The sequence below is a fragment of the Ictidomys tridecemlineatus genome, chromosome 7 (assembly GCF_052094955.1).
Source record: "Ictidomys tridecemlineatus isolate mIctTri1 chromosome 7, mIctTri1.hap1, whole genome shotgun sequence".
Classification (NCBI taxonomy): domain Eukaryota; kingdom Metazoa; phylum Chordata; class Mammalia; order Rodentia; family Sciuridae; genus Ictidomys; species Ictidomys tridecemlineatus.
Window position 1 is genome coordinate 138498791 of NC_135483.1, and position 16210 is coordinate 138515000.

General features: G+C 32.5%; 1 protein-coding gene across 7 annotated transcripts in view; it reads right to left on the reverse strand.

The window, feature by feature from the left end:
- Positions 1 to 16210, reverse strand: part of Fastkd1 (FAST kinase domains 1) — a 38580-nt gene that overhangs the window by 5347 nt on the left and 17023 nt on the right. For 4 of the 7 annotated variants that reach the window (XM_078017540.1, XM_040294433.2, XM_040294436.2 and 1 more), the window contains 6 exons: positions 15444 to 15575; positions 12472 to 12958; positions 11028 to 11142; positions 7974 to 8102; positions 6355 to 6486; positions 5871 to 5984 (listed from right to left, as the gene is read on the reverse strand). In XM_078017540.1, coding sequence (XP_077873666.1) covers positions 5871 to 5984; positions 6355 to 6486; positions 7974 to 8102; positions 11028 to 11142; positions 12472 to 12958; positions 15444 to 15575 — 1109 coding nt within the window. Of the gene's footprint in view, positions 1 to 1686; positions 1877 to 1897; positions 2201 to 5870; positions 5985 to 6354; positions 6487 to 7973; positions 8103 to 11027; positions 11143 to 12471; positions 12959 to 15443; positions 15576 to 16210 lie in introns of those variants that run through there. The other 3 variants (XR_002483891.3, XM_078017541.1, XM_040294437.2) reach the window with 3 other exon arrangements.

Sequence of the window (16210 nt, forward strand, 5' to 3'; positions counted from 1 at the left end):
GGTTTCACTAATTCCTCAGGCTAGCCTCAAACTTGAGATCCTCCTATCTTAGCTTCCAGAGTAAATGGGATTACAGAGGTGCACCACCACACCTACCTTAAAATATATTCTAAATATATAAACATAAATACATACATATACACAAAAAATGATAAGCCTAATAACCCACTTACTGCATAAGATCTGGTATAATAGCATGGCCTCAGTTATCAGGGCCTCTTTGAAAATCAATCAATAAAAAAATCAACCAGCAATTATTAATAAACCATAGCATAGGGCTACAGTAAAGTTTTATTTTAATCTCCTTAAGTCTCTTGGTCACGTTTGGAAGAAGCTAAAATAACTCCTCTGAAGACTAGTAAAAGATTTAAGCATATATCCTGTCTTTCCTATGTGAACTGTATATAAGGTTAACTAAATTAATTGAATGGGAAAGTTCTTTTTAGACATAATAAATGTAGAAGGAATAATAAATGTGGAATATTGCTATTTTTTCATCCCTAATGAATGACAGACTTGGGCAATGAGTGATCAATTGTGGCTGCTAAAATTAATATGTAAAGAGCCAATGAGGGAAGTTTTTTTTAAATTTTTTTAGTTGTAGATGGACACAACACCTTCATTTTGTTTATTTACATTTTTTTAATGTTCTGAGGATCAAACCCAGTGCATCACACATGCTAGGCAAGGACTCTACCAATGAGCTACAACCCAGCTCCCATGAGAGAAGTTTCTAATAAATCAATCAGTTGATAATATACAAACCCACTGCTAAGCATTAATAAAATAAAACAGTGATATAATGGAATAAGTACACATCATGGCCAAAATAAAAGCAACAACCTAATCTAAAATGCAATCAAGCCTCTAGCTCTACTACTGTTTAAGGAAATACAAGAGAAACATGAGCAGATTAAATATTACCTCAGGGTCAGTCACAATTGGAGAAGTTTAAATTATGAAAAAAAAAATTTTCTCAATAAATAAACTATAAGAAAAAAAAAAAAAAAAAGAAAAGTAGAACTTAAAAAGACAAATCAAGGCCAGGCATGTAGCTCAGTGGTAGAGTACTTACCTAACACGCACAAGGCCCAGGGTTCCATTCCCAGCATTGTAAAATAGAAGGAAAACAAAACTAAACTAAACTAAATGCAATATTTGGATCCCAATTTGAACAAATAAACTATAAAATAAAACATAAAACCAAAAGGCTATGTGATATTAAGAAATTATTATTAATCGTCATGGGAGAAGTATGCTGATACTGTCATGTTTTTAAAGTCATCCTTGTCATTTGATATACATTCTAAAATGATAATATTGTCTATAATTTGCATGAAAAGAATCAGATGGATTCTGGTGAATGGTGTTGATGAATGTGACTCTGAATGAAATTCATTATGTATTATTCTAATTCTAGTTTTTTTGTTTTTGTTTTTAGAGATGAGGGTCTTACTATGTTGTCCAGGCTGACCTCAAATTCCTGGGCCTCAGCCTCCCAGTAGCTGGAACTACAGGCATGTGCCACCATGCTCAGCTCTAGTCTTATCTTTTTATATGTTTGAATTTTTTCCATAATAAAACACAATCATAAAGTTGGGCAGAGTGGTACATATTTAAGTCAAGAAAAAAGGAAACAAATAAAAAAAACAATTAATTAAAAGGAGAAAAGAGAAAATTGATTACCTATTTCTTACATATAAGGGAAATTGGGCACTGAAGCATCTTCAAGTCAATTACGAAACATGAAATATAGTTCAATCACTAAGAGACTGAATTCTGGAGCCAGAATGTCCACGTCAAATCCAGGCTTTGTCATTTGCTAGGTATATAAACTTGAGCAAAGAGTAATGTTTCTGGACCTCAGTTTCCTCATCTGAAAAGTAGAATAATTTACATGCCTTATGGGACACTAATTTAAGTGTTTTATAGATATAAGTAAGTTCATTATTTAGATATAATAAATAAGTTTATTTATTATAAATATATAAATAAGTTTATTAACTTAGATATAATAAATAAGTTCATTTTATCTATAAAACACTTAAATTAGTGTCAATGCTTAGACCAGTAAAAAATTTTATGGACTAGGGGCTGGGGCTGGGGATGTGGCTCAAGCGGTAGCGCACTCGCCTGGCATGCATGCGTCCGGGGTTCGATCCTCAGCACCACATACAAAGATGTTGTGTCCACTGAAAAACTAAAAAATAAATATTAAAAAAAATTCTTTCTCTCTCTCTCTCTTTAAAAAAAAATTATGGACTAATTTAATCATAGCATACTCATTCAATAAAATATGCTAACACTAAAAATGATGTTGGATAAGTATATCTGTTGGCATACGAAAATATTCACAACATATAAATAAAATTACAAGTGCTATGATTTGAATGTTTTCCCAAAAATTCATCTATCAAAACTTGATCATCATTGTGAAGTATTAAGAGATGGGACCTTTAGGAGATGATTAAGCCATGAGGGCAATGCTCTCTTTAATGGGATTATCACTCTTAAGGGACACAGTAGGTCCTTTATTGCCCTTTTGTTCCTTCTATCATGTGAGGACACAGCATTCAATGTGCCATCTTGAAAGCAGAGAGCAGTCCTCACCATACCTATGGGTTCCTTGATCTTAGCTTTCCCAACCACTGGAACTGTGAGAAATACATTTCTGTTGTTTATAAATTACCTAATCTCAGGAATTTTGTTATAGTAGCACAAATAGATTAAGACATAGATACCTCAGAAAAGCTATTCTTGGTTTTAAAAGTAAGTTATAAATATAAAAACAGACACCAAAAGTAAACAGTGGCTATATCATGGATAATTATTATTTGTGGTTATCTACCTTTTCTGGTTTATTCTATGGTAAGCACATAGCATATGACATTTTATTTGTTTTCATTTATTTATTTACTTTTTTTAAAGATTGATGTGATTTTTTATACCTTTATTTATTTATTTATTTATTTTTATGTGGTGCTGAGGATCAAACCCAGTACCTTGCACATGCTAAGCGAGCACTCTACCACTGAATCCCAGCCCCAGCCCCTATTTATTTATTTTTGTATTGGGGATTGAACCTAGAGGCATTTTAACACTGAGCATATCCCTAATCCTTTTTATTTTTTATTTTGAGCAGGATCTCACTAATTGCTTAGGGCCTCACTAAGTTGCTGAGGCTAGCCTCAAACTTGTGATCCTCCTGCTTTAGCCTCCTGAGTTGCTGGATTTATAGGTGTGTGCCCTTGCAAGCTGCTCATATGATTGTTTTAAATGTTTTTTTTTTAATATCTTAAATTCTGCTTCATAGTTTTTAATCATACAATATGTTGTCTTAATCACGCCATTCTCCTATACACAAGCATCACTACTCAAATTTTATTCTAAAGATTTGTATGCATTTTCACATAAAAATAATTCTCTTGACAGTGGGAGTTATAAATACAAAATGGAAATACAATGGGCCTATGATGTAATAATACTAGTTTAATCATGATGCTTGATTTTGTGACAGGTTATTATGAGTGATTTTTCCTCTCTCTCCTTTTTTTACTTTTCTGTACTATTTAATTGTTCTACAGTGGATATGTATTATTCCTAGTTTGAAAGAAAATTTTAAAAAAGGAATGAAATGAGATGATAGAAATAAGGAGCTGGCTATAGTGCCTGTTTACTTTTAAGATGCCAAAGAACCCTTTATAAGATGGAATTACAGATTATTTTCATATTTATATTTTAATACATTTACTTCCCTGAGTATTACTTTTACAATAAATAATATGTCTAGCAGAGACTGCAAGTTTTCCTCCAGTACTAATTTTTCCCCTCACTTTTAATGATAGAGTATGTGATCTTTCAGAATAAATACCACATTTTCTAAATTCACTTGCAGCCAAGTATGGCCATAGATCATAACTAAAAATGGTATGTTTAACTTCAGGAAACTGTGCTTAAATATAAGATATATCCTTCCTGCTCCTTCCCTCCTCTTTCTGCTGGGGTCTTAGTGGAGTGGCTGAAGCCAGAGCAGCTATTTTGGACCAGAAACGGAAGAATCGTGCATATCTCATGTTTGTGGAGGTGGCATGCCAGCCCTGGACTCTACATGTAGGGGAGAAGGAAATAAAGGTGTAATTTAAGTTCCTGATATCTTGGATTTTTGTTACTCATCATCAACCCTAATCCTGACTTATAAAAAAAAAAAACAGACAAAAGAGAGTGTGTGTTTTGTGCTAATGATTATCTAGGTCAGCCTTATACATACACAGGATCATCTGATCATCCACATTCTGCCTCAACATAAGTTCTTCATAAAGTAGCCTATAATTATTCTTATACTGACTTAAAGTGTGCTTCCATTAATTTTACCATTTTCTCATCCCTTAAATAGAGATATCAAGTTGTTTTTCCATATGACAATCCTTCAAACATTTTATTTTTATTTGCTTATTTTGTGTGTTGGTTTGGTTTGGTTTGGTTTGGTTTTGGTTTTGCAGTGCTGGGGCAAATATCTTAAAACAGTTATGTTCCCAATGAGACTTCTATTTTCAAATCAAACATTCCTAGCTGTTTTTTTTCCCAAAAAAATATAATTTACTATGTTCCAAGGGTAGTGCTAAATGCTTTACATGCAATACTTGAATTAATTCTATTAAACAGCCATTACTATCCCCATAAAATAAAGAAAAAAAGAGGAATTTGCTCAAGGACCTAGATCCATGCAGTCCTAGTCCTCTCTGCTTCTAAGACATAATTTATAGATCCTTGACCATCTGTTGTTTCTTGACCCTATTTGTCACTTACTGTCATAAAGAATAACATGAAAAAAAATTGTCTAAAGGACAGAGTACAGTGACACTACTTTCTTTATTATTAATATAATTAAAATAATATTTGATTTCTGGCAACCCTTTACATTAAGCAGGCACCTTCCAATCTAATCATAGAAAACTTACATTAATCTTCTTAAAGCATTATCTTTTTCATTTACACCCAGCACTTGAACTTAGTAATATCTTTGTGAATTTTTTTTTTTTAACAGTACTGGATATTGAACCCACGGGCACTTTGCCACTGAGCTGCATCCCTACCCCTTTTTATTTTTTATTTTGAGACAGGTTTCGCTAAATTGCCAAGGCTGGCTTGGAGCTTGCAATCTTCCTTCCTCAGCCTTCTGATGAGCTGGGATTACAGGCGTCTACCACCATGCCTCACTCTTTTGAATCTTATATAATACTGCCATCTGACATCATATAGCACCAGCTTATGTCATCCAGAATTAAATCAGAATGCCTTTTACAAATAGAATACCCGAAAAACAGACTGATCAGATTAGGGACAGGCACAATGCTTCTAGAAATTTTTATCCAGGCTGATAATACAAGTTAGTTTTTGAGATGAACTTAAAATAATGAATCAAGGTAAGTCATTTTATTGATGATGGGGCACTAAGTAAGGGAGACAGAATCTTATACAGATCCAGGACCAGTGAATCTGAATCTGGGGTTTACTTACAGCTGGTGAAAGACTGACCTTAAAAAATTTTCTTGAAAAACAACAAAATGCTGATTGTTATCAAAGCTGGGCCATGGGAATTTGAGGATTCATTGTATTGTTCATTTTTTTGCTTTTGGAAATTTTGTTTTTAAAAACTTTTTGCATATAGGGATTTAACCCAGGGTCACTATATCACTGCATTATATCCCAGCCCTTTTTATTTTGAGACAGGGTCTCATCAAGTTGCCCAGACTGGCTCACGGTGTTTGGAAATTTTCATAACAACAACTTGCAAAAATATTTTAATTTTTTAAAATTCCAGTTGATGAGATAACTCTATTAAAATTAGCAGTTCTCTATCAGTGACTTACCTACTGTGTGGTAATAAGGCGAAAGAACAGAGGCTTTTACACAATTGATTCCTCCTAGTACCTCTGCTAACATTTTATAAATTTGCAGTTGTGCTCCATTCATGCTGCCAGTATCTTTTTGAAAACAAAAATGAGTCCTAAGTAGTTAGTTTTCGAATGATAATAATCCCAATTCCACAAAACAAAAAAAAATTAATATTTCCAATAAAAATTTCAATGTAATACCGCATATGTAATGACAATAAATTCAATACACTCATAATAACTTGTCCCAAATACAAGTTCTTGCTCGCAAGAGGTTTAGTGTCTTATTTAAGAAATTTTTGTAACACAAATTGCACTTATAAAATCTCAACTAAAAAAATCAAACAGGCCCTCTTGGAAACTCTAGTATCACATTTAGTTTTAACAGTAGTAACAATATACTCCCTAATACTTTACTTTAGAATTAAATTTCACTATCTCACCAAAAGAAAACTCAAACCTTTATTATAGTGTTGTTGACAGAAGCGTTCATGAAACCATGGAATTTGAAACTCAGGGCATTCCAAGCGGACTGCTCTATTTAATTCCATAAGACGAAACTGGACCCTTGAACGTAGAGATGATGGTAAAACTGAAATAAAAATGAAGTACTAATAATTTTAATAGTTTAGACTTACAAAAACATCTCATTTTTTCACACCATTTATCCCCACTATTGGTTGATACTTTCACGCATATTATAAAGTCACTTCGTTTATCCAAAAACACTTTACATTTTTAAATTATTGTATTTAAGGAGCATGATTAGGACCAACTTCTACACCATTTTCATTAGTTGTGAATTTTACAACTACATTTAAAAAAATACTACCAAGGACTGAGGATGTAGCTCAGTGGTAGAGCACTTGCCTACTGTGTTTGAGGCCATGGTTCAAAACATAAAAACAAAAACACAATTTCATTGACCTAATACTCCATATTTAGAAATTTATTCTAAGGAAACAATCAATGATCATAATAATTCACTATGTAATAATTCATATGTAACAATTCATTATTTATAATAATGAGGAACAGGAAACAACCTATAACAAGTGAATTTTATTATATCCACATAATGGCATATTATATATACAATTAAAAAATCAGGGGCTGGGATTGTGGCTCAGTGGTAGAGCACTTGTATAGCATGTTCGAGGCCCTGGGTCCAATCTTCAGTACCACATAAAAATAAGTAAATAAAATAAAGGTATTGTGTCCAACTACTTCTAAAAAATAAATATATATTTAAAGAAAAAAAAATCATGAGCCAGGTGAGGTGGCTCATACCTGTAATCTCAGCAGCTCAGCAGGAGAATTGAGAGTTCAAAGCCAACCTCAGCAAAAGTGAGGCACAAAACAACTCAGTGAGACCCTGACTCTAAATAAAATACAAAATAGGGCTGGGGATGTGACTCAGTGGCTGAGTGCCCCTGAGTTCAATCCCCAGTACCCAAATAAAAAAAAATAATAATAAACATGACATCAAAAAATATTTCAAGACCTGGGGTTGTGGCTCAGTAGTAGAGCACTCACATAGCACGTGCAAGGCCCTGGGTTCAATCCTCAGCACCACATAAAAATAAATAAAATAAAGGCATTGTGTCCAACTACAACTAAAAAAATATTTTTAAAATATTTCATGACATGGAATTTTGCTCAAAATATGGTTAGATGAGAAAAGACAGCATACAAAATAAATATATAAATAATCCAAATTTGCTTTAAAATACATACAGATATATAAACATTAAAATCAAGAGAAAAACAGAAAAGAAATACCCCAATGAAGGAAGGAAGAAATGAATGAACAATCAACAGTTTCACCTGGTGGTATAATTATGGGTAATTTTTTTACTTTCTATTTTCTATTTTTATGTTTTCCAAATTTTCTACAATAAGCATGAAAAATCTAGGGCTTCGTGTTAGGCAAGTGCTAGGTAAGCTATACCTCCTGATAATGTCATAAAATAATTTTATTTATAGGAAAAAAGTAGCATTAAAATTAAATGATTTAGTATGGATAGAGTTGACATAAAGTACAAGTGATAATTTAAAAACTTAAATGTAGATACGTACTTTCAAGTTGAGAATCTAATCTTGCTAAGAATTTGATGTTAAAAATTGTCTTTAGCAAATTTTCTGGAAAATATTCAAGGGTTGCCAAAGAGAAACCAAGAAACACTAACATAACAGGATCCAATGTACCTAAAAGAAAACTTGATTTAATAAAATATGTAATGTACAGCTGCCTCACATATAGGTAAATATATAATTTATTCAGATAAAGACAGGTTTAAAAATACATATAATTAGCATTGACAAAACTAATCAATACTGTTCTAAGTCAGGATAATAGTTAAATGGATGGGGATAAGAAAGGGGGAAAAGAGAAGAAAGATACTATAATATTCTGTTTCTGATTCCCTAGGTTGATTAAATATAGGTAAATTCAAACTATTATACAAAGTTTATATAAATGTTCTTATAATTTAATTAAAAGTTTTAAAAACTGCCTTCAAAGAAAAAGAATTAAAAACAAAAGGACAGTAGTATAAGTAAAAAGAGAAGTGATCCTAGTGTCTATGTTTGGTGATGATGTAATAGTGCTCAGAATTTGGTAGATACCACTCTAAGCACTTTATAGATGTTAATTCATTTAAACCTCATTTATGTAAATAGAATTTACAGAATATTATCTGTTTTATATTAAATGGGAATAGGGAAGCACAGAGAAGTTAAAGACTTGCCCCAGATGACAGAGTTATTAATCAAGGTGGGGATTAACTCAGAAAGTCCAGCTCTATGTCACTGTGCTGCTCACTGGGGATCTCAGGACTCTAGGTTGAGTGTACAAATATTTGAGGCTAGTACCCCACCCTACTCCACTATGCTCCATCCTGAACACTCACCCTGCAGTAATGTTCTTGAGAGTACTTCTCACACATGACCATATAGATTTGTCTATGCTTTCTACTAGTATTTCCTCACCAGAAATTAAATTCAATAATGGTAACCTACCTGTTTTTGTTCTCTCCCTCCCTTATATCCAGTGCCTAGCAGAGTACCTAACAATAACCATGTGGTAAAGCCATGCATTGAGGCACATGCCTGTAAACCCTGCCACTAGGGAGGAGGCTAAGGCAGGAGCATCACAAGTTTGAGACTGTCTGAAACTAAAAACTTTTAAAAGGGCTCATAGCTCAGTGGTAAGTGCTTGCCAACATGCATAAGGCCTTGGGTTCAATTCCTAGTACCATACACATATACAAAAAATATATATGGAGGGTGTTCACTGAAAAGGTAAGAACTACCATATAGTTCACTTTTAAAACTTTCACGGATAAGAAGTGGTTAGGATCTGAGAAGAAAAGCCCCATAAAACCCTACCTTTAAGCATTAAGTAATATAAGCAAGACTCAGGAAGACAAGTGTATGTTTTCTCTCATATGTTTAAGCTAGAGAGAAAAAATAAAAGAAAGGGAGTAGGAGAATTTCCTGAAAATAGAAGGGAAACCATTAGGGTAGAAGAAGGAAATAAGGTGGAGGGAAGAAGGAAGAGAAAGAAGAGGAGGGACTGTGGAATGAAAACAATCAAATTATATCATATGTATATATAAAATGCTACAACAAAACCCACTGTTACTTGATACTTATTTTATACCAATTTAAAAAAATTTAAACCCTACTCCTTGAAGGCCAACTTCTCTCAAATACAATTCAGAAGCCAAAATAAGGAATAACAGGGAAAAAATAATTTCCTGCCTCTTATTATCTGCTTCTGCTAATGCCAATGACAGAAAAGACCAACTTTACTCCATTTTTCCCCAGTACTGAAACATTATTTTAAAACTTTTTTAGGACACACAAAATAATCAGCACCAGAGCACCAACCTTTCAGACAATTCATAAACACCTAAAGCACCTAAGAAATATTTACTTTCAATAAGCAAACTATTAAAATGGACAGAAACAATCAAATTCCAGATCTCATATAAATATAAGACACATAGTACCACAAGCAAGGTATTTTTTGCTGAAATATTTAAACTAAACTTAATTAAGTTTCTATAACTAACTTCTAATTTGCTAGAAATACAGGAAATGGAGGAACAAGCCAAAAGAAAGCAAATGGACAAATCCATAATGTGACATAATCTACAATAAATGGCTGATCTCTATTCTATAAAATAAATATCAAGAAAAAAGATAGGGGGAAAGTGACATAACCACTACATTCTGTCTTGTTTTGTTTTGTGGTACTGAGGATTGAACCCAGGCCTTGTGCATGTGAGGCAAGCACGCTTATCAACTGAGCTATATCCCCAACCCCTGTTTGTTTTAAAAAAGTTAGAAAGAACAACTGGGAAAGTGTGATTGTGGACCAGGAAGTAGATATTACTTGTTCAACTGTTAATCATTATTCAAGCTAAGATTATAAGTATACAATATACAGATGTCTGTTATTGTCCTTTCAATTTTTCTAAATATTTGAAAACTTTAATAACAAAAAGTTAGAAAAAAGTAAAAAACCTCCCCATGAAATGTCAATTCTGAGTTATAAAAAAAAATAGAAAAAATATTGTAGACTATAAGAGACTGAAAAGATTACAACCAAAAGCAAAGAGTGAACCTTGATGGATCCTGGGTCCAAAATAACCTAAAAGGCATTTAGGAGCAACTGGGGAGATTTAAATGTGGACTATATATTAGATATTTGGGAACTATTAATAAGTTTCTTAGATGTGCTAACAGTATGAAGTGTTATTATTCTTGGAAAGCATATAGTACAGTGATTAGGGATAAAAGATCACAATGTCTACAACATACTTAGAAATGGCTCCAAAAAAAAGTGAACAAGAGAGAAAAACAGATAAGGCACATATGATAAAATGGTAACATTACTAAATCTACACATTGAGTATAGGTGTTCCTTATTCAATTATTTTAATTTTTAATACAGGTTTGACATTTTTCATGATGAAAGTTTCAAAAAGGGATATAAAACATGTTTAGGTACAGAATTCATGACTATTTATGCTTATCCTACAATGAGGGACACCTCTAAGCTCATACTTAGCTCAAATATCCTCTGATATACTCATTCAATGCATTACCAAACAATATACCCACCTAAGTGAGAATTAAGGCATTGCATGCATGTCCCCAAAAATTCATTCCTTTGAGGTGGATCATAGTTCAAAATGCTGAATGGAAGAATAATAGCAAGAATTGAAAAAGGATGGATCTGTATAAATAGAACAAATATTTTACAGTTAAACTTCAGTAAACTGAAAGAAAATTTTAACCTAATTATTATTTTTTAAACATTTTTTTCAGTTGTAGATGGACCCCTTTATTTTATTTATTTATTTACCTATTTATTTATATGTGGTGTTGAGGATTGAACCCAGTGCCTCATACATGCCAGGCAAGCACTCTACCACTGAGCTATAGCCCCTAATTATTATTTTAAGTCAACTTTTTCCTAACATGACTATAGTTAAATGATAGATGTTATCACTCTGCTTATTAATTTTTCTATAATGCTATAAACTTATTTAACTTATGACTAATTATTATTAATAATTCCAAAAGTGCTAATGCAGAAAAAATTAGACAATCTACAAATTGATTTCATTAGTTGTAAAACTCTAATACAGATCCCACTACTAATTAAAATAGTACACAGAATCACTTATTTCCATATCAGTGCATTTTACAGAATCATCATATAAATAAATAAGTTTCTTAATTTGTAATCATCAACATACTGTTTTCATTTATTCTTTTTTTAAATTTCATTATTCACTCACTCATCCAATACTTAATAACTGTTAGGCACTAAGCTAAGCAAATAAGACTTTTATTTTCATTTGTTGAGAAATACTGTCATCTAAGTAAAGGCCTTATCCTGATTTTATATATATTTGTATATACAATAGTGATTATATAAGTGATATTCTTCTCACATAATCCACAAAGCATCATTTTACAGGTTAGTTTCAAAAATAAACCTGTGATAAGATACACTGACAGGGCCAGGGTTGTAGCTCAGTGCTAAAGCACTTATCTTGCATGTGTGAAGAACAGGGTTTGATCCTCAGCGCCACATAAAAATAAACTATTGTGCCCATCTACAACTCAAAATATTTTTTTAAAAAGATGCACTGACAATTGAAGAATACTGATGTCAGTGTATATCTTATAATTTTCTAAGTTTTCACACTTATCATGCACTTTTGAACACAAATATTTTAAAACTAATAAAAGTAATACCATAGGATTATAAAAAAAGAAAAAGGAAGAACAAAAATTCTTCATCCTCTACTACCTTAATACACTCAATGTCATTTTAAGTGTTTCTTTCTAGTCAAAGAATTCTGATTACTGATCTTAACAATACTGTAAGGAAGCAAAGAATGCCACTGATCTCCCCAAATCTGGAGGCAGTGGCTTTAAAGGGAGAAGAACAAATTATTGAACCAGAAACCATAGATTAATTTTTAACCTTTAAATTCTAATCCAAGTTCTCAAAGTATTTATGTTATACTAAAGTATAACATTTAAATTTCACCTTTTCAATCTGCTCAATAACCACTGAGGCTATCTTATCAAGTAGCAAAGTACTGAGGTAGTTAGTTCTAGATATAAAAGATGCAATCTTTGAAACATTCATACAATTCATTCCATCCATCAAACGATGTAAAGCTGCAATTGTTTCTTCAACAAGAGATTCACGAAACCAGTCTTCTTTTAAAGATTTAACTTCCTCCCATAACAGATCTAAATTGTTGCTTTGTTGTAATCTCTGATGACTGTAGTGATCTAATTTTTGAAGTAGTTTCAGTTGTTTCCCAGTAATGCTACTCATATGCATGTGATCATACTGAATCCATCTTAAAACAGATGTGGCAAAATCATTCAAGCCATATAGGTTACACTGTGGTAAAACTGCTTCAATTCGGGATACTGATGTTTCATCAAGGTGAGGAGAAGGAAGCATGGAAATAGCATAGACCAGGATGGAAATCTCACTCGGTATGACACTAACTTTCAAATAACTATAAAAGAAGGGGTGGGGATGAAAAGAACAAAATTAATACATCAGCAACCAGCAAAACCAAAATATATATTTATTTAAAGTGAATATATCATCATTATTATAATCAACATATGAGGTAAGCTTAAAATGGGAGCTAATTTAAGAATATTTAGATACTTTAAAAATGACAAGTTGCAAAGGGTCACTGAGAAGAGCCTAAGATGTCCCAAAGCATGCTCCGAGTTTCTTATGCAAAAATAAAACCATAGTCCCTGCCAAACAGAAGGTCAGTGTCAGAATAATGTTTCCAGTGCTGTTGCTAGAGGAAGAATTTGGGCTCAGTTTCTGATATGACCTGTCAGGAACTGCTATGACCTTGTATAGGCCTTGGCACAAAGTAATCATTCAATATTACTTCACTTTCATTTCAGTTATATAGGAAGTCCAACCACAACACACACACACACACACAAACACACACACAGACCATACAACATCCTTTCCCAATCTCAATGCTGAATAGTCCACCAAGGGGACATCAATTGTTAAACTATAAATAAAAAAACCTGGGAGCTTTTAAAAATCTTCAGATTTAGAAGTAGAAGAAGGAATAATCCAATCTAAGTTAAAAAAAAAACTGAGTTGCTTTTTAAAATATTAATTTAACACAGATAAACAAACACAAGGAATGCAGGTAACATAGCAAGACCCTGTTTCAAAAAATAATAAATAAACAAATCCAAATACCACAAAAAAACAAACAAACAAAAAAACACTAAAATTTACACAATCCAGATAAAAAATAAATCATACTGCATAATTCTGTTTATATAAAAATATAAAGGCAAAACTAATCACACACAGCTAGAAATAGAAATAGCAGTTAACCCTGGAGATAGATACAAAGCAATAAGATGGGGAATATGTACATTTTTATGTAGATTATACTTCATTAAGTTAAAAAATAACAAACATAGCTGGGCATGGTAGCTCAAACCTATATTCCCATCAATTTAGAAAACTGAGGCAGGAGGAAAGCAAATTCAAGGACAGTCTCAGCAACTTAGTGAGGTCCCCAGCAATTTAGGGAGGCCCTGTCTCAAAATAAAAAATAAAAAGCTGAGCATGTGGCTCAGTGGTAAAGCATCCCTGGTTCAGTTCTCAGTACCAAAATAAACCTCAACCAGATATTATTTCAATACAAGAACTCTCAAGTTTTCTGAGCTGTTTCAGGAACTTTTTATATAAGCATTTATGTTAATTGAATTAGACTTCATTCCCTCTAATACCAACTTGAAATTGTCTATACTGAAGTGAAGGGAGGTAATTCTAAATCATAAAGCCCCTACAATTTTGTATAAATTCTCCCCAAATTTTAAATTACTCAATGACTCAAAAATAGTTTTTGAGCAGGGTATGGTGTTATACACCTATAATCAATCCCCAACTATTTGGGAACCATTATTTCTAGGTCAGGCTGGAAAACATACTAAGACTCTATCTCAAAAAAAAAAAAAAAAAAAAAGGGAAGAAAAACATATATTTTTGTAGAGTAGGGGGACAGCTCAGTGGAGATCACTTATGTTGCAAGCAGGAGACCCTGAGTTTGATGGCTAGAACTAAAACAATAAATAAATGAGAAAAAAATTTTTTGGGGGGGTGAGTACCAGGGATTGAACTCGGGACACTCAACCACTGAATCACATCACAGCCCTATTTTGTATTTTATTTAGAGATAGGGTCTCACTGAGTTGGTTAGTGTCTCCCCATTGCTGAAGCTAGCTTTGAACTCTCAATCCTCCTGTTTTGGCCTCACGAGCCGCTAGGGTTACAGGCGTGCTCCACTGTACCCAGCAAGAAAGAAAAGACATTTTTGATAAAATTTTAAACTATAGAGATATATAAGGTACTCTCACTACTCAGATTCTATATTAAACACAGAAAGGGTAAAGAAACAATAACCATGGATGTAATCATTTAAATAAGAAAGCTATTTCTTCAAGAAAAGGGTGAACTCTTATACCTAACATGTTAAATTCTCATCTGAAAAAAAAGTCAATCCTTATTTCTCAGTTCAAATTCTTTTGAATCATAATAACATATCACTTTATTACAATAAAAATCATTTTCAATATATGTCAATGTTTTGATTACAGTATATAATCCCATGCTTTATCTTTTAGAAATCAATATGAGAAATCAAATTAGTAGTGATAAATGGAGGGGAAAAGATTGATTTGGCCTGAACCTCATTCCAGTAATTATTCTCATCTTTAAAATAATTTTTTCCCTTTTATACTACTAGGGTTTTGATCCTAGGTCTTCAATTATGCTGGGCAAGCATTCTACCATTGAGCTACACTCCCAGATCTTAACATTTTTAATAACAAACTCCTCAATTTCCCCTCCAAAAAGTCTAGTAATTCTGTACATAATTAAGCAATTCAAATATTGCAGATAGATTACAAAACGAAACACTGAACAAATTCATATTTTAATCTTACCTAAGCAGCAATTCTCTGAGTTTCACAAAAAGCGCTTTACTTTGAAAATGTAGAAAAATTAATGCCTGAGTTATCTTCAGTAACTCTACTGGTTTATAGTTATCCAAATGTTTATGCAAAACTGAAGCAATTCTAAAAAGAATGACAGAACATATATTACAACCATTTTACTCATTAATTTATGAAACACTGTGCAGTTTTCATGCCAGTTACTCTGCTCTGTTTTCTTCAATATTAAGGCTTAAGTATAATCCAATCTAAAACTCCCTAAAAATGTATAAATAAGAAGTATTACAATGATTTTATATATTATATATATATATATTTGGGAAATGCTAAGAGGTAACTAGAAGAAATATCAAAAGAAATGCACATATGATACGTAATGAAAATTAAGCATACATAATTTAAAAATATATTTTTCCTTCAATTTCAAGTTATCAAAAAAGCCAGAATATATGGGGCTGGGATTGTGGCTCAGCGGTAGAGTACCTGCCTAGCACGGGTGGGACCCAGGTTCGATCCTCAGCACCACATAAAAATAAAAGGGCATTGTGTTGTGTGCATCTACACCTAAAAAATAAGTAAATAAATTAAAAAAAAAAAGCCAGAATATGGTATTATTTTTTCAAGGTAACACTGTAGTATAGATGGATGTTAACTGTTCTCTTGAATAATAGGTTCCTTGCTCTGTGCTCTCCACTTGTGTGGATTATGATACTTTGCTCTAGTAGAACAGCAGCAGTAAATGAAATGAAAGATGATAT